This window comes from Stenella coeruleoalba, assembly GCF_951394435.1.
Source record: "Stenella coeruleoalba genome assembly, chromosome: 6".
Taxonomy (NCBI): Eukaryota; Metazoa; Chordata; class Mammalia; order Artiodactyla; family Delphinidae; genus Stenella; species Stenella coeruleoalba.
Genome location: NC_137151.1, coordinates 100,179,680 through 100,206,755, shown reverse-complemented (window position 1 = coordinate 100,206,755; position 27,076 = coordinate 100,179,680). Strand labels below are relative to the sequence as shown.

Genomic DNA, 27,076 nt, shown 5'->3' with positions numbered 1-27,076 from the left:
GCAGGGGCGGAGCTCCGGGAGGTGGACTGAGGGGGCCGGGCCTGGGTCGGGACAAAAGCCTGGAAGCGGGGCCGTCCCAGCTCTCGGTTTCTGCGGAGGCCGTGTCAGAAGCCGAAACAGCTGGAGCACAGCTGGGATTGCCAGAGTGTGCGCTTGTGGGGTTAACCGTGTGAGGGCTGTGGCATTCCCGGGTCATCGCCAGCGTACCTTCTCCTGCAGGTAACCGCAGGCTTCGAAGGGCGTCTCCGGACCCTGGCTTTTGTGGGGAGGCTCTGTCAATAGCTGGAGTGGGAAAAAGGAAGGAAGCTCAGATCTTGGGTATGGTAGGGGCAACTTAGCGGCGAGTCGTGGTCGCAAGGCAGGGGAAAGAAATCCAGGTATTGGGCGTGGTTTTGGAAATGGAGAGGAAGAAGGTGCTGGATGCCTGGATGTGTAGAAGGCCCGCTCTTAGTCAAGGGAGGACGAAAACCGGGCGGCGGAAGGTTGCATGCCATGACAAACGGAAGGCCAAGTCTGCAACAGAAAGGAAAATCGGGGTGGGAGGATGCAGGGACGCGTGGAAGTCGAAGTCTTGCGTTTACGGGGAAGAAACCGTGCGGCCTCGGGAGCTGGAGGACTTGGGAGTGTGCATCGACCTTGGGCTGCTGGGACTGGCGGTGCGGCGAGCTGGATGCGTCCGCCTGGGGAGCCTGAAGGGGGGCGGCGAGGGGCGTTCGCTAGGCCACCTGGTGGCGGTCGGGGGCGGAGTGAGGGTGGAGGAAACCACGCCGCCGCCGGCTTCTCGAGTTCTGGGGGAGGCGTCCTTCGGCCTGCTCCTGGCGCCCGGGTTTTAAAGGTCCCGGCACCTGGGAGGGAAGGGGCGGACGTGGAGACCTGGAAGGAGAAACCGAGCCAGATTCGGTTGCAGCCCTCTTGCACAGTGGCCACAAGGACGCATGCAGGCCATGAGCCCGCTGGTCACAGCGTCCCCTAAGGACGTGCAAACCACAAGACTAGCTAACGGACGACGAACCCGGGACTCCCCACGGACGCACCCTCCAGTGTGTGCAAAGATATTTACTTTATTTGAAAGGTGCCTGCGGACCTGAAACTGCCCTTTGCCCCGCCTGGGTACACTCAGCACTGTACTTTAAACCAGACAAACCGGGTTGCCTGGCCCGTATTGAAATCAGCTAAATTCTCCTGACAGGAGTGCCTTGTACCTTACCTTTCTCTTCCCTTTTTTGATTTGTTTTAGGAGATAAACTGCACTCAGCTGAGTCTGCAAGATTGAGAGGAGTTTGGGTGATTAGAAATTGTAAAGGTGAGAATTAGCAATTTTTCCCATTCTTTGATATGGCAATACTGCGTTTAATTGGTCTTGGAGGTCTTGGAAGTGGTCGCAGCCACTGCAAGGGAGTGAGTCAGGAATATTTCCAACAATAAATTGCACTTGCTTCCTTGTTTCTTTCAGTCTAGACTTCTCTGCAAGAGACTTTGGTTTTTGGGGGGGTTTTCCCAGAAATTAATGTAGTTTATGAACTCAGCCCCCCAAAAAATGTGGCTAAAATTTTGGGAATAATGAAAATAAAATTAAACAGGGTGAGCAGCTCTTTTTTCTTAAACTACTTTGTATTAGTCCAGGTTTATTTTCTAGCATTGCACATGTGTGTCAGGAGATTGGAATTCAGCTGCTTTCAGAATAAATGAACTGGCTTGTTGGAAAAGGCCTTCCTTCTGAAGTCAGGGTTTGGGTGGAGACAGAAAATCTGAGGGACTAGGGTAGAAAGTGAATTCAGTGGTGTCTAATGCTCACTGCATGGAATTCAAATCTAGGAGAAATAAAATAGTGTCCTACATTGTAGTAAGCCAGGGTCTACAATAAAGCTTCACTTTTTTAGTGAAAAGATAGTAAAAATGTAATGGATAAGTAACGTGAAGAAAACATGAAATGTTTCAGTTATGCATTATGAAATATAGAAAGATTACTGCAGAAAGTGTTTGTTTCAATTGAGAAGAAAATAATTAACTAAAAAACATTGTCACTCATTATTGAAATTTCAAGTATGATGTATGACCTTCTATTAACTGTATTTGCCGTCAAAGAAAATTAGCCATCATAGCCCTTGCATAATACTATGTAGGAGTATGGCCTCAGGAATGTATCAAAACTAAGATAAGTTTGCTGCCTCTTTTTGTTTTGTTTTAAATACAAGGACAGATGTGACAGTGGGATCAGCATGACTAAATCATACACTTTAAGCTGTACTTCAAATTATACTTGAAATTACAAATGGGAAGTAGCTGACTCATTCACACCAGTTTGTTCACTTTTTTATTCTAGTTGAGTTCCAGATGGTTCCCCAGTGATGGTCTAGGGAACCTCTAGTAAGCAGGATCCCAGAGTTAGAAATTGGGAAGTGAAAATGGGCCTAGGGGTTAGGAATATGTCCTGGCTTGTGGTGAGGAACTGAAGCTCACAGTCTACTAATCATTACGTTTTAAAATTTAAAGACCAAGTTACTTTAGCTTAACTTTTTAAGAAATACTGTTTACAGGCCTCTTACTTCATATTTTTTTTAGTCAGTTCTCCTGACTTCCAGTCCTCAGCCATAACTTAAAAGAATAAAAGCAATCTGCAGTTATGTTGCTGGGGAGAAAAAAAGTTTCCATTAGAGCACCATGAAAGGGAACCTTTAGCAGGCTCAGGGCCTCCTCTGCCTCTCAGGAAACACGCCTTTCTTTAAGCCTCATCCAAAGGGTGTACCCCTGCCCTCTCTGGGAATCAGATTGACTTGAATCTGGCATCCCCCCACATCCCAAGAAGACACCTCTTCCTGGAACAATTCCAATCCCCTGTCCCACCCACTGGCAGCTTTGCCCACTAACCGCCAGAAGAACAGTCCAGGAGTTGGGATACCGAGGACAGGACAGGGGCGTGTCCTGGACAGTAGTCCTTCCCTATACGTACAGATTTCTCTGAGAAATCACTTTGTATTCAGTGTGACATCCCCGATATCCGTTATTGTCTCTAGGAAAATATAGTTCCACCTGGAATTCTTCATCTTTCACTTTTAAAAGGACTTAAAGTTTCTTTAAAATGGGTCGCTGGAACTTGTTGAATCTCCTCAAGGATAGTTGTTTTAACCAAAACAGCCTCTTAAAAGAGGGGAAATAGTAGCACACATCATTCTGCTCCTCTTGAGGGCCCAGTAGAATGAGGAGTTGGATAGAGGTTTTCAAATAAACATGATATTGTGGAAATAATCTCATTTTATAGGACAAACCAACAGTCAAGAATAATGATTACATTATTAAGGGCATGTGACCGGCTCAGGCTCCCCCGACCTTCCAGCCGACCCTCCAGCCGGATGGCCTTGCGAAAGCTTTTTTTCTTTTAGCAAAGTAGAATGGAAAAATAATTTCCATCTTACAGGGTTGTTGTGAGTGTTGATTCAGAAACCACACAAGAAGCATGTAACACAATGCTTTATACAGCAAACGTATTCGATTCTAATGGTTAATGTAATTGTTATTATTAGCTGTTTATGCAGTCATGCTGTTATGAATTGTTCTTTTAGAAGTCACCAAATTGTATTTTGTTTTTACATGGTAATGAGGCAAATGATGAGATATGTGTCTTATCATTTTTCCTCTTGAAGGTTTATTGAAGTCAAAATGTCTCAAAAAATCCAAGGCGGTTCTGTAGTAGAGATGCAAGGAGATGAAATGACACGAATCATTTGGGAGTTGATTAAAGAGAAACTTATTTTTCCCTATGTGGAATTGGACCTGCACAGGTAAATGAATCACTCTGCCAAGCAGCAAAGTCAGAAAGCATGTGTGATTTCAGGTTATAAGTCGCTTTTTTACATAGATACCACTGTACCTTGTGTATAAAGCTTTTGGTGAGCTTATGAGCAAATGAATGTGTAACTGGTGTGCCCCTGGTACAGAAAGCCAAACTCTGACAGTAGGTGTTTGCAGCAAAGTAAGGGGTTATTTGCAGGGCGCCAAGAAGGGAGTGGGAGACAAGTCTCAGATCCACTCCAAATTGGTCTTTGAGTTGGGGTTGTTTTTAAAGGGGAAGAACTGAGAAGCTTGTGAAATTTCTGTGACATTTCTTAAATGTTAGTTTCAGTGGGTCAGGATGTGTCCTGTTTACCTTCTCTGGCCAGATGGTTCATGGCTTGGGGGTCTGTTAGCTCATCTTGACCTGGAGAAACATTCCTTTTCATTCCTTGTCTTTTTCATTCCTTGTCTTTTACCCTTTTCATACAATTGTAGCACAGAAAGAATTCTTGACATTATCTAATACAACCCCGACCTTTCAGAAGTTCCGTAAATCATTTGTGTCCTGGAGATTGGAGCCTTTACCCTGTATTAAAAGTATCTGGGGGGCTTCCCTGGTGGCGCAGTGGTTGAGAGTCCGCCTGCCGATGCAGGGGACACGGGTTCGTGCCCCGGTCCGGGAAGATCCCATATGCCACGGAGCGGCTGGGCCCGTGAGCCACGGCCACTGAGCCTGCGCGTCCGGAGCCTGTGCTCCGCAACGGGAGAGGCCACAACAGTGAGAGGCCCGGGTACCGCAAAAAAAAAAAAAAAAAGTATTTGGGGACAGATATGAAAATCTCTATGGAATTCTTTCATTTTTCTTCCCCCTATGTTTTTCATACATTTGCTCATGCTCTTTGTACATTTGGACTAGGTAGAGACAGAATTTTCACAGGGGTGGAGTGGCTGAAGACTGGCAGGGTAATATGTTGAACAACACGTTTCAGCCAAACTATTGGCAACTGTAAGCGTGTTTGCCTTGACCCAGAATTATTCCTCAGACTGTCCTGAGGACCTGTTATTTGCTTGGGTGTAGACATTTAATTCACATGTTGTCATTAAATGCCCTTTTTAATTATTCTAAGCCTAAGGTGTGGATAATATCTATATTGCAGCCATGAGAGGGAGGGAGCAAATATCTGCAGAGGTCCACCAAACACACAGGAAATGACACTATAAAAACATCATCCAGGGACTTCCCTGGTGGTGCAGTGGTTAGGAATCCGCCTGCCAATGCAGGGGACACAGGTTCGATCCCTGGTCTGCGAAGATCCCACATGCCGCGGAGCAAATAAACCCGTGCGCCACAACTACTGAAGCCTGCGTGCCTAGAGCCCGTGCTCGCAACGAGAGAAGCCACTGCAATGAGAAGCCCCCGCACTGCAACTAAGCGGAACTAGAGAAAGCCCAGCCACGAAGACTCAATGCAGCCCTAATTAATTAATTAATTAAAGTTAAAAAAAAAAAATCATCCAAGTGGTTAAAGAAGCATTTTACAAACACTTTACATGATAATAGGTGAATTTGCAGAGCTCTTCCCAGTATAGTAGCTGCAAAGGTGCTTTTGAGCTGCTTTAGTATAGAGGCATAAGGAGGTTTAAAGGACAGTTATTATGCCTAGAAGGCAAAGAGTCACTGGCTAAAGACTAAAGAATTTTTGGAGACTTAAACAAGTGTAAGTTGTTCCAAAATTGCTATTATTATTACATGATTGGTTCTTTTTGAGGGGAGTGGAGTGATTCATTTGTTTTATTTTCTGTTGGCTAGGCAGTAATCGAGGCCATTTATTCATTCTTTTCGCTTAGAAATGTTAAGAAGAGAAGCAAAAAATCCACTAATTTGCTGGCAGGTTCTTCTGATGAAAAATGTTTCCTATGAACATAAATACTGCTGACCACATTGCTTGTTTGAGTTAGGAGTAGACATTTATAGATATTGAGCACTCCCTAAACCATAAGATAAGAAAGTCAGTGGCTTTGTAAGTGTCCATGAAAAAAAAATTAACCAATAATCGATCTAAGAAAGAAATGGAAAATTTTATTCATGCCAACTTGAGGATTATAACCCAGGAGACAGTTTTTCAGAAAGCTCTGAGGACTGTTCTGCCCGCTAGAGGTGAAAGAGCAGTTAAGTAAAGGGTTGTATTGACCCAAATCATGTATTGACAGTTTACACACGATCCACATCTGTGCGTACAAAGCAAGTAGTGGGTCATCATGACCCCTTACAAGACTAAGAAGGAAGGATATCTCCTAAGGAGGTCTGGTTAATGCAAATGCACGATACACCCTCAAGGGGAGGGAGGAAGCCAAAACAGTCAAAGCAGTTTGGAATTATTATTTGGAAATACATTGTAAGATTGGATTCCCTTTTGCATTTCCGTCACAAGTTGGGATATCTAAGGAAAGGAAAATACAGGAACTGAAGCAAGAAATCTAGAGGCTTAATGGTTCAGCAAGTTTTGAAGGCTGAAAAAATTTGGAAAACTTTTAAAGCCTTGGAGAACAAAATAAACTGTTCATTACTGTTTTGTTATTCCTGCTTTTGGCAAACTATTACATACTTTAAATAAAGCTTTACAGTCTTTTTCTATACTTCATGGACAACCAGCATTCTTTCCTGCTCCGAATAACCTGCAGTCTGGGTGTTGGTGTGTATTAAGCTATAATTCACTGGGTTCTATAAAACCACTGCTGGATTCCATTACTTATTCTATAAACTGCAGGCTTGTTTCCAGAAGAAAGAGATTTGCCCAAGATGTAGGGAAAGCTTCTTCATATGACTAATTGTCATTAATGAAGGGGTCATTAGCTTTTTTTGGCAGTGTCCGTCTCATCTGTAACTCCAACACTTCAGTGCCAAAATACTAGAAACCCTCTGACCCCTTTATTTTTAGAGCACAATATTTACTAAGGGAAAATTAATGTTTGGGCTTGCATTCTTATGTTAATCGTGCGGAAGGCAGTCTACAGAAAGGTTGCTGGTGTGCTATTATTATTGCCTCTATGGTGAAGAGCAGGCAGCAGGGCAGAGCGCAGTGGTTTCCATTTAGTTTCCTTCTAGACAGCTTCCCACACACAGGGAGGCATGCGTGGCCTAGCAGTCCAGCCTTTCTGGGTGCTTTTTTTTTAGTTGGCAGCCATCTTCTGTGTCTAGGATACACTAATGCTAAAACTTAGCAGATTTGGGTACATATGGAGTTTTCACTTTCTGCAGGGCAGGCCCTGCATGCCATCACCATGCACAGAGTGGTGCATGGGGATAGAATAGGAGTACCCTCAATCTCCTGTCGGTTTGCCTGGAAAGTTACGCTTACAATTTTTCCCTCCCAGCTATGATTTAGGCATAGAGAATCGCGATGCCACCAATGACCAGGTCACCAAGGACGCTGCAGAAGCTATAAAGAAATACAACGTTGGTGTCAAGTGTGCCACCATCACCCCCGATGAGAAGAGGGTAGAGGAGTTCAAGTTGAAACAAATGTGGAAATCACCAAATGGTACCATCCGAAATATTCTGGGTGGCACTGTGTTCAGAGAAGCTATTATCTGCAAAAATATCCCCCGGCTTGTGAGTGGATGGGTAAAACCCATCATCATAGGTCGTCATGCTTATGGCGATCAAGTAAGTGGTGTTGGCATAACTTGATTTTCCATATTCTTTTTTTTTTTTTACATCTTTATTGGAGTATAATTGCTTTACAATGGTGTGTTAGTTTCTGCTTTATAACAAAGTGAATCAGTTATACATATACATATGTTCCCATATCTCTTCCCTCTTGCGTCTCCCTCCCACCCTCCCTATCCCACCCCTCCAGGCGGTCACAAAGCATTAATCATTAGAGAAATGCAAATCAAAACTACAATGAGATATCATCTCACACCAGTCAGAATGGCCATCATCAAAAAATCCATATTATTTTTTCACGGGCTTTGACTGCCCAGCAGTTCTGATTTATATGTGCTTTATTCTTATCTTTATTTATCTTATCTACTCCCATTAAGTGAGGTACAGAATTGAGAAATGAATGTATGTATACATTTAGATAAAAGTAAATACAGATAAACTTACAGATGGGTACCTGTCTCCACACAAATGATGTTTTTCAGGCATGTTTTTTTCTTCCTTATCTTTTTATTAGATTAAACCATATGATGTAGACATTTTTATTTAGAGAATTTCCTGTGGTTCGGCCAAATCAGTGGTTCAGCCAACCCTGTGGCTGTACAGTAAGGTCCCTTTACAGGTTTTTTGGTGTTTGTTTTATTTTGCTTCGCGTTTTAAAAAAATTTTGTGTGTTTTAATTCCAGTGCCTGAGTCCCACCCTACACCAGCTAAATCTGAATTCCATGGCATTTTAAAGCTCCCCAGGAGATTCTAGTGTGCAGAGTTGAGAACTACCGAAGGTTATGTTAAACATGATCGTTTCATGCATAAAAGGAATAACTGACTCAGTAGTTGAAAACAGTCTCTTTAAGACATTCCCTTCCTGCTTGGGAACAAAAAAGTACAGTTTCTGTACTTCTATACAAGTAGGCTTGTTGCCAAATTAAACAAAAATTGCCAGCTAAACAAAATAAAAGTTCTGTGTTGAAACTGAAGTTTTAGACTTTCATAGAAAGCAGCTTATGTCTTAAAAGAGCCTTAAAAACAAGTCTCCCTGATGCTGACACCCAGAGGCTTTGATGTAGCCGTCCTTAAACACAGTATGGGTAGAGCAGACCACTCTCTGTTCCTGGGGGCAGGGTCACCAGGTCATCCTTGAGGGGTAGTTCACTTTGTTCTACCGTGTGGCTCAGACTATCCCTTCATCCTGGCCAGTCCCTTCACAGATACCTCTCAGAGGCCCAGGAGAGGGGATGTAGATGGGAGTGCTACAAGCTCACTAACCCTGGGAACACCACTCTTAAGTTCTTACGAGTTCAGTGATGTCCTTTTCCTTTTTTTTTTTATTATTATTTTGGCATCAATCACCTGGAAGAATGGTCATTCTATTTATTAAAGTGTAGATTGAAAATTCCAAACCTCTAGAAAGCATTTATTGTACTTTGGTGCCTCGGTTTCTGCCTTTTGAGAAATGGGAATCAATTACCACCCATAGTGAAGGACTTTATATGTCAGAAATATTCTGCATAGAGTAGATAATCTGTATCGTTATCTGACAGCTTTTCTACCAGCTGTTATTAGTATTATTCTACACAAAACAGACAAATAGATTTGGCTGGCATCGGCTGGTACCTGACCCTGAAAGTATTCTAATCTAAGCCATGGAAAGATACAAGGCAGCAAAGATTGACATAAGCCTAGTGTGGGCTGGGCACATTTTCCATACCAAAGGTAGCAGTCCTCCACAGGCCCTTTCCTAAGGGTCGTCAGCCTGTTGCAGCTGCTTTCAGAATGATTGCTTCATGTGGACAGGTGCTGGGCTGGGCATTAGTAGCAGTGATTACCATGAAGAGACCGAGTCCTGAAGGTCCAAGGACCAGATCCCGAGTCTTGACCCTAGATGCATTATTTCCACTACATCACAGTTCCTCCCTTGTAAGATTGATGGAAGAATCAAATGAGGTAATAAGGGATACAAGTTAATCACTTAAAGTATGTCATATAGTGAGAACCAGGCATTAGCATTCTCATCATCATCTTCAGTGCTACAGCTGGTATATTATCTCCCTGTAGGAAGACTTCCTTGACCTCCAGGTGATAGTCATTCGTCTTCCTCTGTCTTCCAATAGCATTTTTTTTTTTTGTGGTACACGGGCCTCTCACTGTTGTGGCCTCTCCCGTTGCGGAGCACAGGCTCCGGACACGCAGGCTCAGTGGCCATGGCTCATGGGCCCAGCCGCTCCGCGGCATGTGGGATCTTCCCGGACTGGGGCACGAACCCGCGTCCCCTGCATCAGCAGGCGGACTCTCAACCACTTCGCCACCAGGGAAGCCCTCCAATAGCATTTTTTATCTGTGCCCCCTTTTGACATTTGAAAGCTCTAATGTTACTTCTTTTATCTTTGTTAGGTCTTAAGCTTCATAAGGGGAAATACTTTGTTATTCTCTCTCATACCCATATCTGTACTCAGGAAACTGCCCCATGCATGGTAGGCCCCTGATAAATATTGATTTCTAATGTGTACTACCACTAACTAGCTAGGACAGTTTTGGATTTTTGTGGAGGTTTTTTTAGTTTTTGTTTTTTTAATATACCTTTTTTCCCCCATACAGTACAAAGCAACTGATTTTGTTGTCCCGGGGCCTGGAAAAGTAGAGATATCCTACACGCCAAGCGATGGATCCCCCAAAACGACATTCCTGGTACATAACTTCACAGGTATGTGTAAGTCCACCATGAACTACATCTTTCATTTTTTTAGCAGATCGTTTAGACAGCGTTATTACTGGTTTTTTTTAAAGTTCTGTGAAAATTGTGTGGCTGCCTAAAAATATAACCTGAATCTACAACATTTCCAAAGGACTCAAAATCAATGCCATGGCTTCCTGTGGCATTGCTAAAGGCATGAAAAGAACTAGCCACTTAATTGGAAATGCATATAGATAATTGGAAATGCAAGTAGATAATGATGCGTCTCTCTTAAAACATGGAGGGAAGGTTGACAGGAGTCTGTTGTGCACAAATTAAACATTAATAGCCCCAAATCGCCTGTCATGTAATCCTGCCCTTTGGCTCTGGTAGGGTTTGTATTTGAAAATGCCTGCATTATTTATTTGCTGAAGTTTTCTTCTTGTCCTTCTGAGTATTTGTTCTGTGAAAGTGGAAAGTTTGGTTTTTTTGCCTCTTCTTTCCCCCCCCACCCCGTCCTGCTGCTTCTAAGGTCCATTATGGCAGATCCCTCCCAAAAGCTGTTGAAAGAACAGAGGACCCTCTTTCTCCACTGTTAAGGTTGTTAAAAGCACTCACACAAACAAAACCTCAAAACTTACCTAGCTGTTGTTTTCCTTGACTCCTCTAAATCATATCATTTTAATGGACTCTAGTTCTGCCAGTTTCAGCAGCTCTAACATCCTCAGCCCAAGCTGGCCCTGGGCAGTGGCACAGATTCAAGTTCTAGCTTTCAGTAATAACAAAGTTCAAACAACAAGAGCTGTGAAACACCAGTGATTACATGGAGTGTAATTATTTCTACCAATGACAGAATGAACTTTCAGTATCCGCCAGGAAATTACAAGAATTTTCATCCAGTATTTGAAATGCAAAGTTTTCTCAGTAGCTAAGGATTGAGTTCACACTTAGAGTTTAAAAAACATGCTTGAAATTTTTAAAGTATGAAAAGAGACTTTAAAAATTATTCAACTCTTGAGTGTATTTCTGGTTCGTTTCAGTAGCTTTCGGTATTTCAAGAACTTTAGGATCCTAAAGACCATGTTTTTCTCATTTACGTTGCCCTTTCAGAGCAAGTTAGAATGTCCTTACCTAGAACTGACTTTCCTCTGATTATGTGTCTCAAGAACTCATGGAATATTGAAGTTTGAAGCCTGGACTCAGACATGAGAGCTGGGAATTGGGTGTTTTGGGGGTGGTGGGTGTATATAGACTTGTTACAACTATACCCTGTTTACCTTTCTTTTTTCCCTCATTGTTGTCCCCCCACAGAGGGTGGTGGTGTTGCCATGGGGATGTACAATCAAGATAAGGCAATCAAAGATTTTGCACACAGTTCCTTCCTGATGGCTCTGTCTAAGAATTGGCCTTTGTATCTGAGCACCAAAAACACTATTCTAAAGAAATATGATGGACGTTTTAAAGACATCTTTCAGGAGATATATGACAAGTAACTACAGTTCTTTTTCTTTTTTGTCACATAAGCTGGCATTTATAATATAGAATTTGTATGCTTATCCCTTTGATTGTGGGACAAATTGAGTGAAAACCATCACTATCCCATTCAGATAAGGACAAAACTGAGATTTAACAGGAGTGAAACGAAACTCTTGAATTGCTTTTAGAAGGGAAGTGTGTTCTCAGATAAAGGCCCCATGTTTATTTTCTTCAGGGCCAGAGTTATTTAATGTGTGAGTAAAGGTACCCTGTTAATGATAGAAAGTTCTGATTTTTCATGGGTGTGAGTTTGAGTTTGGGCCCATTTCCATTCTTTCTGAAGCCCACTGTTAAGATTTAAAACTGCTTTTGGGGGCTTCCCTGGTGGCGCAGTGGTTGAGAGTCCGCCTGCCGATGCAGGGGACACGGGTTCATGCCCCGGTCCGGGAAGATCCCACATGCCGCGGAGCGGCTGGGCCCGTGAGCCATGGCCCCTGAGCCTGCGCGTCCGGAGCCTGTGCTCCGCAACGGGAGAGGCCACAACAGTGAGAGGCCCACGTACAGCAAATAAATAAATAAATAAATAAAACTCTGCTTTTGGGAATTCCCTGGTGGTCCAGTGGTTAGGACTCCACGCTTTTACTGCTTAGGGCATGGGTTCAATCCCTGGTCCAGGGAGTTAAGATCCCATAAGCCGTGGGCCAAAAAGTTTAAATTAATTAATTAATTGATTGATTTTATTAAAAATAAATAAATAAAACTCTGCTTTAGTGGAGTCATTTGAACTTAAGTCTACATTTATAACAACCTTGAGTTCAACAATACCTGAGCACTTATTGACGTTTAAGATGGCGTCCCTCCCGTTTAGATACGAGCATTCAGGCCACGGCTAGGATTTTAGGTATCTTTCCTGAAACATTTTAATTCCTCCTTCTGCTATCTATCTATATCAAACCTAGAAGCTGTCCTAGTTTCCTGAATGATATTGAGCAGTAAAGTAGTCTTTTTCTCCCCGATTACATTCTTAGAGTAAGCTGAATCTCATGAATCTCATTAGTGGTGTATTGAAAACTGTAGAAGTAGTACTTGGAACACTCCACCGTCTTGTTTAATTCTCACATCTCTGCAGAGTGGATGAAACCACCCTTACAGAAGGGGAAATTGGGGTTTCACAACTAGAAAATGAGTGGGCAGACATTTGAGCCCATGTCTGTCTGGTTCCCAAATTTGTGTTGCTTCAACTAAAATGTGCTGCTTCCAACCCCACCCCAACTCCTTTGGAGAGGCACATGGTATCCCAACAAAACCAGTTTTCTTTGTCTGTTGTTCTCTTTTCTTTCTTGTTTCTTAGGCAATACAAATCTCAGTTTGAAGCTCAGAATATCTGGTATGAGCACAGGCTCATCGATGACATGGTGGCCCAAGCTATGAAATCAGAAGGAGGCTTCATCTGGGCCTGTAAAAACTATGATGGGGATGTGCAGTCGGACTCCGTGGCCCAAGGTAAGGAGATGGAGAACCAAGTGGAGGTGGGCTTGGCCTGCAGCAGACAGGTCGTGCCCTGCTAGGTCTCTGGTACAGGAAGGGGGATTCTGTAGTCCTTTGCTGCTAAAAGTCATGAAATGTTAACGCCACAAGGCGTCCAGGTCCATCTTCTTAGCTGACAGATGAGGAGATTAAGCTCAGACTGGGCAGGCGACTTCTGGCAGGGACGCACAGGAATTAACTCGTGGGTTGAGACTCCCAGCTCCAGCCTCAGAGGCTGACATAGCTTATGTCTCAGCCCTTTCCCCGCTTGAAGCTTCCCTGCCTCCAATGGTAGCCCAGCGGCCCGATCTGAAAACCACCCCCCACCCTTATCTGCCTTCTGATGAGAACCTGAAAAGCTAGGGGACTCAGGCAAGGAGGGCCCAGGGTTGTCTCCTAAGCGAGGGGCCTCCCTCCGAGAGCCCATTCATCTGGAGACAGTTACAGATCATGCCCCTTTTGCCAGCCTTGACGGCTCTTCTGTCACCCTGTAAGACACATGTGTTTACTGCTTAGCTTGAAACACACAGAATTGAGCAAAGAAGCCCCGGGCTTTTCACAGAAATTCCAGGAATCAGGAGCTTCATGCCAGAGATAAGGACCAAATGAGCAAAATTGCTCCCTTCCCTGATTTCCTCAGCACCAAGTTGCCCTCCAACTTCAGTTACTCAGGGTAGCTGTGTAAACTGAATTTCCCCCGATGAATATTTGTGGTAGCTTTAATTATGTTTGCTTTTCCCCAGGAAGTACTACTTTTTCTTTCTCTTATGAAAAGTTAATCATCTCCTATCAGTTTGAAAATCAGTAAATCTGCCTGGTTAAAGATAACTTTTATGTCAGATAAATGAGTTACCCAGTTCTCCTTCTTTACCCTCCTTCTGTTTCTCTTACGTCCTCACAATCGTTTATATTGAATGCAGCAGAGGAAGGAGTGTTGCTTTGTGGTGATTCTGTGGTGCGTAAAAAAGCTTCCTGGTAAACAGAATTCTTAGAAAGGGACCCAAATGATTCCATCATTTCTAAATGTCCTCATGGCAATAAGAAGAGGGTAAAAAAAAAAAAGAAGAGGGTATCTGGAGGGATATCTCCAATGTAATTGTCAAGTTATGGAGGTTCAAAGGATTTCAAAATAGGAATGTGGAATTGCAGTGTCCAGCAGTGCACCGATAAAGATACCTGGAACCAAGGCTCTGTGTCTGAGCAGTACCTGTAGATAAAGGTGACCTCAACGTAGCTAAACAGATTAAAAGGCAGCCAAGCTGTTCTTTTTTTTTTTTTTTTTGCAGTACGCGGGCCTCTCGCTATTGTGGCCTCTCTCGTTGCGGAGCACAGGCTCTGGACGCACAGGCTCAGCAGCCATGGCTCATGGGCCCAGCCGCTCTGCGGCATGTGGGATCCTCCCAGACCGGGACACGAACCCGTGTCCCCTGCATCGACAGACGGACTCTCAACCATTGCGCCACCAGGGAAGCCCCCAGCCGAGCTGTTCTTACGTTCATTCTTCTCTAGAGGCATGAACTACTTTAGACTCACACCAAACATTTTATTTCTGTCCTCAGTTTTGACAGTGGTACCAACTAGTGTCTCCTAATATAAATAGATAGACACATTCACCGTGGATATGGCCCTAAACGTCTCCAATCAATGAATATTTGAGACTCTACTAAAGCCTCATACCAACACAGTGATAGGAAAGGAGCTGCTAATTCAGCACAGAAATTGCCATTGTACTCAAAGATGAGTTTAAAAAGGGTTTATTTACTTACTCTCAAACAAACAAAGTAGCAGCCTATTATAAATTTGCATTATTAACTCCACAGGTGTTATTGGGAGGTAGCAAAAATGGAGAAAAGTGTTCTTGGAATTCGAGTGTAAAAAAAGAAAAAAGAAGAAAAGAAGAAAAATCAGTTGTATGGACTTAAAAGTTGTAATGTGGTTCTCTGAATAAGAAACCACAGAATAGAGTCGTTCTGGGGAGGCTGTGAAAGAGAGCAGGGGCGAGTGGGGGGTGCTTGGACCCATCCCATTCTGTGTTTTTTGTTGTTGCTTTTTAAAAATTTATTTATTTTTGGCTGCGTTGGGTCTTTGTTGCTGCGTGCAGGCTTTCTTTAGCTGTGGCAAGCGGGGGCTACTCTTCGTTGCGGTGCGCAGGCTTCTCATTGCGGTGGCTTCTCTTGTTGCGGAGCACGGGCTGTAGGTGCGCAGGCTTCAGGAGTTGTGGCTCACGGGCTCTGGAGCGCAGGCTCAGTAGTTGTGGCACATGGGCTTAGTTGCTCCACAGCATGTGGAATCTTCCCGGACCAGGGCTTGAACCCGTGTCCCCTGCATTGCCAGGTGGATTCTTAACCACTGTGCCACCAGGGAAGCCCCATCCCATTCTGTTTTTAATCAGCTTTCTCTTCCCAGTCCCACATGAGCCTGTGAGCAGCTTGATGGCAGGAGACAACTCATTAATCTTTATTTTCCTGGAACAGCAGAGTATCTGCACGTAAGCATGACAGTAATATATTGAGCTCTTACTCTGTGGCGGGTACTAGTCTAAGGAATAGGACTATGTATTCTTTTCATATATATTCACGAACATATGCATATTCATCTCGTTCTCACAGCAACCCTATGAAATAGGTGTTTCTACTATTCCCATTTTACAGGTAAGAAAACTGAGCCACAGTAGTTAGGGAGTCACGGAACTAGGGTGGAATGCAGGCAGTCCGACCATGAGTTCTTCATCATGGAGCAGGTGCCTCTGAGGTAGATAAGTGAAGTAAAAGCACAGCCTTTTCTGAAAGGCAAAAGAATTATTGGTGACTCCATGTGCTCATGTTTATTTTGCTCACTGAGACCGGTCAAGACGAAGTCATTTTCTCTCATCTCTGGGAGACCCAGTGCTCTTCATGCAGTTGAATCCCATACTTCATGTTCTGCCACTCATAGGTTATGGCTCTCTTGGCATGATGACCAGTGTGCTGGTTTGTCCAGATGGCAAGACAGTAGAAGCAGAGGCTGCCCACGGGACTGTAACACGTCACTACCGAATGTACCAGAAAGGACAGGAGACATCCACCAATCCCATTGGTAAGATATTGTTTGCTGCTACATTGATTTCCAACCAGAGTAGAAATCTCCAAAGGGGCTCAGATGTGTTCCTTTGGCTGCCCAGTGCCTTGTGTATAAAATCATCACCAAACAGCTGATTTGCTCTACTCATAAGAACTGTTTTAATATGTTTCTTAAAATACACACAGTATATGCTTTTCCAGTTTGTGGGAGAATATTCATTACAGAGAAGAATGTTATCAACAAGCATTTTCCTTTTCCTCTGCTGCAGTGAAATGTCACATGTAGCTAAGAATCTAAAGCCACATTGTTAGATCCTTTTAACTAGGTTTTAGGGATAGCACTTTAAAACAGATTATAGCCTGGAAAGAGGAGAAGAGACCAATATAGACAAGAGGTAGAAGAGATTGTGACCTTTTCCAAATTCATAAATGCCTTAAGCGTCATGTATTCCTACCCTGAATATGTGCTTTCTTAAAGGTCTAACAAAATCCAAAACAGTTCCTCTACAAAAGTGCAGGTTTTTTGAAAAGTTTCAATTTGGTAAAATGTTTCCAACTTTCCTAAAACTTACAGCTCATGCAGATAGCATCCAATGAAGTCAGTTACCTAAACAAACAAAAAAATGTTCTATTTTGGGGAACTGAGGCACTTGGGAATATTTCTAACCAGTGTGATTGAAGTGTGCCTTTTTTTTCTCCCTCTCTTTTAGCTTCCATTTTTGCCTGGACCAGAGGCTTAGCCCACAGAGCTAAACTTGATAACAATAAAGACCTCAGCTTCTTTGCAAAGGTTTTGGAAGAAGTCTGTATTGAGACCATTGAGGCTGGCTTCATGACCAAGGACTTGGCTGCTTGTATTAAAGGTTTACCCAAGTAAGTATAAGATGCCCTAAGCTCTGTGGTCAAATTACCATTTATCCTCACTGGACTCAAAATATCAAGTGCTTTTTGGAGTTGCATGAATTAGTATTTGTCATCTGGTTCAGGAGTCAGCAGACATCTGTAAATTGTCAGATAATAAACATTTCAGGCTTTGTGGAACATACGGCAATTATTAAACTTTGCCTCCATGGCAGGAAAGCAGTCAGTGGTGACACAAAAGCTAATGGGTGTGGCAGTGTTCCAATCAAGCCCTGTGTACAGAACTGGGCTGCAGCCCAGACTGGGTTCATGGGCCAAGCTGTAGTTTGCTCACCCCTGATCTAGTTACAGTCAAGTGGATGGCAAGGTTCTGCTTAATTTAACAAGAAAATTATAGGCATTTAGAAACAAAGGGACCCCCAAGACTATTTTATTCTACCTCTTTATTTTCTTCAATTTACAGTAAGAAAAGTAAGCAGTGCAGGTATAAGATGTCCGGTTTATCATAGTCCCTTCCTTAAGTATCTGTAACCAGCAGTCAGATACTTGAGGGCCCCTGTATCGCCCAGGACTTTTTTGAGAACATGGTAGCCTGTATCCCAGCTGGATCAGCTGCTGCTCAGGGATTCCTCCCTCAATCAAAGTTGGCTACTATGACTCACATCAAGAAACAATACTAAAATTTAACACCAATCCCATGTCCCATCCATGTGTCCTCAGAGATCTCTGTTAGGGTCAGTATACCTCAGTAATGGGGATACACGCCATCACTACATCTTTCTTATCTTAAATTTCCAGCAAGAATACAGTGTTTGAAATGTTCCTATGGGTGTGTTACTTCCAAGCCGATTTGAATAGGCACCTATTAGCAGGATTAGATAGCCAGTCCATTGTCTTTTGCTTTTTAAGTAAGACAAAGGTAGAAATAAGAGCACTAAAGCTTTTCTTTTTCTTTTTAATGTGAAAAGAAGTGATGAAATTGTCTTTATTTTCAGGTTATAAATTATATATCTATAAAATTCAAACAATTCAACAAAAAAAGGCTAAGGTAGCTGGATACTAGATAAATAAGCAACAACAAAGTAGCTTTTCCTTACACCACCAATAAACAAAAATGGAAATGGAAGAACCATCACATTCACAGTGGGAGCAAAACTATTTTTTTTGAAATATTTGAAAAACATATTTGAAATATTCTATTTATGATAGCATCAAAAAGAATAAAATACTTAGGAATAAATTTTTTACTAAAGGTTTTTTTTGAGGACATGTGACATTTTGTGGGGATATGAGTAAAAGCATGACTGTACCTGGATATGTTCTATTTTTTTTTTTTTTTTTTTTTTTGGCGGTACGTGGGCCTCTCACTGTTGCGGCCTCTCCCTTTGTGGAGCACAGGCTCCGGACGCGCAGGCTCAGAGGCCATGGCTCACGGGCCCAGCCGCTCCGCGGCATATGGGATCTTCCCAGACCGGGGCACGAACCCGTGTCCCCTGCATCGGCAGGCGGACTCTCAACCGCTGTGCCACTAGGGAAGCCCTGTTCTATTATTTTTAAGAATGAGGAATAAGAAGTGGGATGATTTCAGTGTCCCAGGCATTAGTCTGAATGAAGCTCTGGGGCAGTTTCACCCTCAAAGCTACATGGCCAGGAACCTCCTGTGAGTGTGTGTGTGGCCCAGCCTCTGCTCAGACTGCCTGTAACCTGGGTTAGCCCCTTGAACCTTGAACGCAGTCATCGGCCATAAACTTATAGCTTGTTCACATTAATCAGTTTTCTTCTAGAAATAAATAGAATGTTACTTTAAGTAGCATGTCTAGGACTTTTCCTCTACCTGCCACCAGATCAAAGACAAACTAAATTTCCTTCTTTTCTTTTTCCTCTGCTATTAGTGTGCAGCGTTCTGACTACTTGAATACATTTGAGTTCATGGATAAACTCGGAGAAAACTTGAAGACAAAACTAGCTCAGGCCAAACTTTAAGGTCATCCCTCGTCTTTGGAGGATGTGTGTTTTTGGTAACTAGGTCCACTGGTTTACATTTTTCTCTATAACACTCAAGAGTAAAGGCAAAATCAATTCTGTAATTTGTTTAGAAGCCAGAGTTTATCTTTTCTATAAGTTTACAGCCTTTTTCTTATCCATACAGTTATGCCACCTTTGTGAACGTGGCAGGGGACTTTTTTTAAATTTTATTTTACTTTCTACTAGTAGCCTAGGAATTACTTTTAGTGTCCATTTGTACTCACTGTCAACTTTCCTTCATGTTCTGATATAAATGACCAAAATGAAGAGTGCTTGAAAGGGTAAACTATAGCCACAGTACTATTCCCTAAAATTGTATAAAGTAGAAATTCATTCCCTTTCCCACTTTTCATGGCCTGTGGCACTGGGTGGTTTTGATTTAACAGATGTCCCATTATGTGAGGTAGAAGCTGTACGTTAAACTTGTGCATGATTTGGAATGAAAAGCATGGCTGTAACTAAAAGGTGTTGAAGACACAGTCACCCTTGTACAGAGCTCTAGCTGAATGTTTCAAAAATACTACATATTTCTGAGCTCACTGAAGAATCCAGAATAAATACTAACTAGGGGTTTGTCCTCTGTATTTGTCTCCTCCTCCTTGCCTTGTGTGGCCTAAGTATTATGCTACCCTGAACAGCATATTTCATCCACGTGCAATACTACAAGCTGCACCTTTCTTGGACTTCTGCTGACCTGTTTTATTTCCTTTATATATATGTGATTTTTCAGAAGTTGATTGTAAACACTATTCTAGTCCTGTTCTTAATCGAAACTATCAATTTTAATTAAAATTAAGTGCTGATGACTAGTCTTCTGAGTTTTTATTTATCAAGTATACTTCAGTTGCCAGGCTAGGTCCTAGCCATAGGAATTTGATTTTAAAAAGTCTCTGTTGGGCTTCCCTGGTGGCGCAGTGGTTGAGAGTCCGCCTGCCGATGCAGGGGACACGGGTTCGTGCCCTGGTCGGAGCGGCTGGGCCTGTGAGCCATGGCCGCTGAGCCTGCGCGTCCAGAGCCTGTGCTCCACAATGAGAGAGGCCACAACAGTGAGAGGCCCGCATACCGCAAAAAATAAATAAATAAATAAAATAAAGCCTTCATAAAAAAAATTTAAAAAAAATAAAGAGGAGGATGATGATGAATTGTGAGTAATCCCTAACAGGTGCAATTTAAGGTGTATTACTTACTTTATGCCCCTTGTATTATTTACTTGAATTACTTGTATTATTTACGCCCCTTGTGTTATTTACTTTATGCCCCATCGGCAATTTTCATTTATAGAAACTTTCTCTGAGGTTCACTATCCAACCTGTTGTTTTCAACTTCCTTCCTTTCTTCCACTTCAGAACCCATAGGCTTTATCAAATACTTAAGCTAGGGTTGGTGTCACTGTCATTCTTTTAAGAACTCCCAGTGGTGAGGTCAGGAGAGTGTCAGGGCCAGCTGTGGTACTTTGTAAAACAGGTCATGTGTAAAGCAGGAGTTCTTGATTCTCTAGCTATTGAGATATTTGTCCTAGTTTTCAGGCAACTCTATGATATCTTCCCCAACATCTCCTGGATAAAATGCACATTTGCATTCAAAGCCACCTTGGATGTGAGAACCTTAATGATAAAGGCCATTAATCACAGATACATCAGGAGAGGTGCTATCACAACATTGTTACAACTGCAGCAGGGAAATATAGCTCAGGTTATATATATATATATATATATATATATATATTTTTTTTTTTTTTTTTTTTTTTTTTTTTTTTGCGTTACGCGGGCCTCTCACTGTTGTGGCCTCTCCCGTTGCAGAGCACAGGCTCCGGACACGCAGGCTCAGTGGTCATGGCTCACGGGCCCAGCCGCTCCGCGGCATGTGGGATCTTCCCGGCCCAGGGCACGAATCTGTGTCCCCTGCATCGCAGGCGGACTCTCAACCACTGCGCCACCAGGGAAGCCCTCAGGTTATATTTTAATGGTGTTTTGTGATAACTCAGATAAAGAGTTCAAATTGATGATGCAGAAACTGTTCCATCATCTGTGTGGGTGTGGGTGTGGGTGTGTCCCCAGCACCCCTACACTCCTCCCCCTGTCCCACACATCAAGTTTTTTTCCTCTCTCAGTTTTTTCTTTCTGTGTAGGGATTAAGTATTACAGACAAGGTTGACTGGGCTGAGTTAGTCATAGTGAATCCAGATTTCAGGGCAACCTCCAAAAACACCCATACAGATCACAGGCAAGGACTAAAACCTAAGGGGTAATGATTCGGCATTTTCCAAAGTCTGAAGTTCTAAGTATTTATCCAGATGCTGCCCAAGGGCTTCTATTGCTGCAGTGCATCCCTGCGCTGCCAGGCAGCTGTAGTCAGCACTTTTGGGTGAAACGGCCCCTCCTTGGTTTCCGACCAGGCACTAACTCTGGAGGGAAATTCAGACTCCTTGGGGGTGACCTCAGGACACCATGCTCCTCTGAATCAATTCTGCCTCCCCTTCTGTCAATTCTTCCTTCCAAAGGTTGTCTGCTGTCCTGACCTGAAGGTGCAATAACTGTGTGGTCAGGAGGTAGGAGTAGGGTGGGAATTATAGGATAATTTTTTGTTTAATGGTGCACAGTGAAAAGAGGGCTTTGATTTAGCACACTCTGTGCTCAAATTGGGGAAAGGGAGAAGGCCTTTTTTTTTTTTTTTTGCGGTACGCAGGCCTCTCACTGTTGTGGCCTCTCCCGTTGCGGAGCACAGGCTCCGGACGCGGAGGCTCAGCGGCCATGGCTTACGGGCCCAGCCGCTCCGCAGCATGTGGGATCTTCCCGGACCGGGGCACGAACCCGTGTCCCCTGCATCGGCAGGCGGACTCAACCACTGCGCCACCAGGGGAGCCCGAGAAGGCCTTTTTTAATGCTGTGTATTACAAAGTGGGTTTCCAACTAGCTGAAGTGTTGTTCAAGCAACAGACATTTTCCATAAAAGAATGTTCTTCGTCCCAAGGAGCAGATTAGCACCCACAAATACTTTTAACCCATATAGAACAAATAAGTTACTCCCTCTGGGGTTGAGGTAGAGGAGGGTAACTTAATAGAACCATTATTTATTTTTAGAATGTACACTTACCCCACAGGCAAACCACAGGGTAGAGGTCATACCAGGATGTGCTCAAGATAGAAGCCACTCCATTGCCAAGTTCTTGTGGCTTGCTCTCAATCTCTGGGGATAAGAGGGTACAAGTCATTTAGTGTCATTCTGGAATTGACCCAGACCTAAATGGGCTATTTAATATCTTGCTTGTCCTTTTGTTATAATTTGGATACACAGTAATAATAACTGGAGCTAACATTTATGAACCTCATTAAGCACTGCCCTAGATTCTTTACTCGATTACTTGTTTCGTGCTTGCAATAAACTGTCGTGCAGGCACTATTACTTTTTCATAAGTAAATAAAAAACCTGGGGCACAGAGGTGCCCAGGTCACATTGATGGTATTCCGGTCATCTTTTGTCGCCTAATGAATTATCTCAAACCCTAGTGGCTTAAAGCAATAATATTACTTTACTGTTACCTCGCTAGAGGTTGACTAGGCTCAGCTGGGCAGTTCTTATTTAGAGATTCTCACCTGGGGTCTCACACGCGGTTGCAGTCAGATGGCAGCTGTGGCTGTTTCCCCACTCATGTGTCTATTGACTGGGACCGCAGATGGGGCTGTCATGCAGAACCCCACAATAACCTTTCCATGTAGCCTGGACATACCTATAGCATCACAGCTGGGCTCCAAAAACAAGCATCCTGAAAGGACCAATGAAACCTGTATGACCTAAAATAACAAACCAAAAAAAACTTTTTATATTGAGTTAATTATAGACTAACAGGAAGTTGCAAATATAGTAATAGAGTCCCATGAACCCATCACTCAGCTTCCCCCAGTAGTGATCTTCTGTAACTGTAGGCCAATATCATAACCAGGAAATTAACCATACAATTAACTAGACTGTGAACTTACTCCATTTTACCAGTTATTACATGCCCTTATTTGTGTATGTGTGTGCCTGCGCCTGTGTTCTGTGCAATTCGATTTCACGTTAAGATGCATGTAATTGCCACCACAATCAACATACAAAACTGTTCCATCCAGGAACTCCCTTGTGCTATTTCTTTATAGTCACGCCCACTCCTCCCCACCCTGATACCTGTCCCTTGGCAACAGCACACCTGTTCTTCAACTCTATAGCTTTATCATTTCAAGAATGTTACATAAATGGAATCGCACAGTACATAACCTTTTAAGATTGGCTTTTTTTTCACTACACATAATGCCCTTCAGATCCATCCACTTGTGCATGTATCAATTGTTAGTTCTTTGTGTTGCTGTGTAATGGTCCACATATGCCTTTTAAGACCTAGTCTTGAAAGTCACATAGTTTTACTTCTATGACAATTAGAGACCTGTCCAGATTCAAGTGGATAAATCTGCCCCCTACCTTGATAAAAGTGGAGTCAATATCCCCTTATAAGAAGAGCATAAGAGGGCTTCCCTGGTGGCGCAGTGGTTAAGAATCCACCTGCCAAAGCAGGGGACACAGGTTCGAGCCCTGGTCTGGGAAGATCCCACATGCCATGGAGCAACTAAGCCCGTGCGCTACAACTACTGAGCCTGGGCTCTAGAGTCCGTGAGCCACAACTACTGAGCCCGCGTGCCACAACTACTGAAGCCTGTGCACCTAGAGCCGGTGCTCCGCAACAAGAGAAGCCACCGCAATGAGAAGCCTGTGCACCACAATGAAGAGTTGCCCCTGCTCTCCGCAACTAGAGAAAGCCCGGGCGCAGCAACAAGACCCAACACAGCCAAAAATAAATAAATTTATAAGGGAAAAAAAAATAAAAGAAGAAGAGCAAGAGGAACAGGAGGACTGTGTGTCCATCTGGGAAAATGTAACCTGCCACAGATGGTAAGTGGCAAAGATGGGATTCAAACCCGGGTAGTTTGACTCCAGGTCTCATATTTTTAGGGTGACAACATGGCCATTCTTGCCGCAACAAAGGGAATGAAATCATTACAAACTTAATTGAAGAACAGGCTGATAAGCATATTTTAAATATGCAACATTCGTTATATTTAATTTAAAGAATTCGGAGACAATTAGGAAAGGCTTAGCAACATTAGAATCCTGTATGTTCACTGAAAAAAAAAAATGATGATAAGAAACATTTAGGTAAGCATCCTGGAAGTAAAAAGACAGATATAATTCCTTTTTCATTTTACAGAACTTCTGATCTCCTAGCTTTCTGTTGACTGGAAATACTCCATGAATGTTTACTACTTAGGAAGATCTCTAACAGAAGTTGGGACCTAAAAAGCCCTATCTTAGAGGTAGACTGTCCAGAATACTTTTCTGAGAGGAAAGAATTCTGGAACCACAGCACAGTTACTGCCCCAAATAAGTTAATCTTCTGTCCTCTCTAGGACTATCACTAGCCCATAGGCACCTCTGAGTGAATTAGGAGAAGACACCCCTTCCTCTGGGCAGAGGCAGCCTGGCACCAACTCTAATAGCTTAGCCTTTGTTGCTGTGAGATAATAGAAAATGTATATATTCATCTCTGCTCCCAGTTCCTGGCACAGAGCTCCTAAAACCCTTGTAATTTCCTAAATAGATACACCAGGAGCATCTTTTATTCTAATATGGGTCTTTGACCCTGCATCCTGACACGAAGCTCCTAAGTCCCTTGGAATTTCCTGGATAATAGGAATGTATTTTGTTTTAATGAGGTGACTCTTGGTGGGCTTCTGGATGGGACTGGTCATCAGAAAGACCAAGCCATGATTAGAAGCCTGAAACTTTCACCTCCACCCACCCACCCAGTTCTCTGAAGAGAGGCTGGAAATTCAGTTAATGTTTGATCATGCCTATGTGATGAAACTTCCATAAAAATCCCCAGTTGGCACTTTTATGCTCTGAATAAACATAGCAATCAGTTGAGCTCTACCTCCTGCCCTGCAGTGGTAAAGGGTAAACCTAGGATGATAATTCAAATCTCTGTTATTCCAGGGTTTGGGTTCATCACTAAGCTGCATCCATTTCTCTCTCCAAAAGACAAATAAAAGTACTCTCATTTTTATGGCTAAGTAATATTCCATTGTATATATGTACCACATGTTCTTCATCCATTCCTCTGTTGATGGACATTCATGTTGCTTCCATGTCTTGGCAATTGTAAATAGTACTGTAGTGAACATTGGGTTGCATGTATCAATATCTTTTCCAATTATGGTTTTCTCTGGATATATCCCATTTGCAGCAACATGGATTGACCTAGAGATTATCATACTAAATGAAGTCAGTCAGACAGAGAAAGACAAATATCATATGATATCGTTTATATGTGGAAGCTAAAAAAATGATACAAATGAACTTATTTACAAAACAGAAAGACTCAGAGACTTCAATAACAAATTTATGGTTACCAAAGGGGAAAGGTGGCAGGAGAGGGATAAATTAGGAGTTTGGGGATTAACATACACACACTACTATATATAAAATAGATAATCAACAAGGACCTACTGTATAGCACAGGAAACTCTACTCAATCTTTAATAACCTATATGGGAAAAGAATCTGAAAAGAATGGATATATGTATATGTATAACTGAAGCACTTTGCTGTACACCTGAAACAAACACAACATTGTAAATCAACTATACTTTAACATAAAAAAAATTAAATGTAAGAAAGTACTCTTAAAAACAATCTACAGAACCTACCAACTTTTCACTTTAAGTTAGAACCTTGGAAGGAATGAGACTAAGCTCTGTTCAAATATGGTAACAAAAAAGTTGGATTTAATCAAGCAAATAAATCAGAGAAAGTAAGGAATTAGAAGTGAAAAGGAAAGTTAGAGAAAAAAGCCTTTCACTGATTTTTTTGGATTTCCCCTCAGATTGTCACTTGTATACTACTATGTTATACTGATTACCATAGTGGGTTCATTTATTCCAAATTCCGAGGTGAAGAGTTTACAGTACAGTATTTGTCATCTTTGTCATCCTTCTGAATGACGTTCTTTATAGAACCCCCTTTCAGAGCATTTCTCAGCACAGTACATGCCTTTAGAATGTAGCATAAATTCTAAAAGAAATTGAGGAGGCAGGAATAGACTGGGATAGGACTCCTTATTATATAGAAAGACTTGTTTAAGCAACTATCGTCACTCAAAACCTAGAGCCCGTGTCCAGTCATTTACTCTAACAAATCCCACGCTGAAGAACATTCTCAGCACTGGCAGGGTGTCTGGGCACCCAGTCCCCCACTCCACCAAGCTAGACAAGGCTACAGCAACACTCCCAATCACCCCTGAGTTACGGTGAGTAGATGCAGGGTCCCTGGGCCCTCCTGGACCTTGGGTGCTACCAGGCTAAGAGCAGCCAGAAGTAAACCTGGCCAGGCAATCACAGAGGTTTCTTTTATGCAGAGGTGAATGCTAAAGAGGAACAGCTTCAATAACAGCTCTGTTTGACACCCATATGACATTCCTGGCCCGACCCCGTGAGTCTGTGGCATCACCACTTCTATACATCCAGAGCCGCCATTTTAAAATGTCCCAGTCTTGATGGTGTGCCAGTGGCATACAGCTGGGTGTCCACAGATGTCCTCAAACTTTTTTGTGTGTGTGTGGTACGTGGGCCTCTCACTGTTGTGGCCTCTCCCGTTGTGGAACACAGGCTCTGGACGCACAGGCTCAGCGGCCATGGCTCACGGGCCCAGCCGCTCCGCGGCATGTGGGATCTTCCCGGACCGGGGCACGAACCCGCATCCCCTGCATCGGCAGGAGGACTCTCAACCACTGCGCCACCAGGGAAGCCCTTTTTTTCTTTTCTTAATTAATTTTTATTGGAGTATAGTTGCTTTACAGATGTCCTCAAACTTGGTAAAAGCACCATCTCCAAACATATTTCTCTATTAGTGCCTTTATCTTATCCTTAAGAATAGGAGGTTATCTTTGAATTCTGCAGAGAACCAAACAGTGCTTGTTATGAGGTAGCAAGTT

General features: G+C 42.9%; 1 protein-coding gene and 1 long non-coding RNA gene across 2 annotated transcripts in view; one reads left to right on the top strand and one right to left on the bottom strand.

The window, feature by feature from the left end:
* Nucleotides 1–49: 49 nt before the first annotated feature.
* On the top strand, nucleotides 50–20,430 carry IDH1 (isocitrate dehydrogenase (NADP(+)) 1). The gene is made up of 10 exons (XM_079924655.1): nucleotides 50–219; nucleotides 1,238–1,303; nucleotides 3,642–3,779; nucleotides 7,146–7,437; nucleotides 10,033–10,138; nucleotides 11,420–11,597; nucleotides 12,936–13,087; nucleotides 16,046–16,186; nucleotides 16,881–17,043; nucleotides 18,924–20,430. Exons 3-10 carry the CDS (start codon nucleotides 3,658–3,660, stop codon nucleotides 19,012–19,014), a joined length of 1,245 nt encoding a protein of 414 aa, XP_079780781.1. The 5' UTR covers nucleotides 50–219; nucleotides 1,238–1,303; nucleotides 3,642–3,657; the 3' UTR covers nucleotides 19,015–20,430.
* Nucleotides 20,431–22,698: 2,268 nt separating this feature from the next.
* LOC307187756 overlaps nucleotides 22,699–27,076 on the bottom strand; it is a 75,771-nt gene continuing 71,393 nt past the window's right edge. The window contains exon 4 of the long non-coding RNA XR_013828700.1: nucleotides 22,699–22,847. This is a non-coding gene — a long non-coding RNA (uncharacterized lncRNA). The remainder of the gene's footprint in view (nucleotides 22,848–27,076) is intronic.

Bases quoted from the DNA above. Each gene is read 5' to 3' on its own strand.
- IDH1 (XM_079924655.1), top strand. From the start codon at position 3,658: ATGTCTCAAAAAATCCAAGGCGGTTCTGTAGTAGAGATGCAAGGAGAT. The intron at 10,139-11,419 runs GTATGTGTAAGT...GTCCCCCCACAG, and splicing joins CCTGGTACATAACTTCACAG to AGGGTGGTGGTGTTGCCATG. The intron at 16,187-16,880 runs GTAAGATATTGT...CCTCTCTTTTAG, and splicing joins GACATCCACCAATCCCATTG to CTTCCATTTTTGCCTGGACC.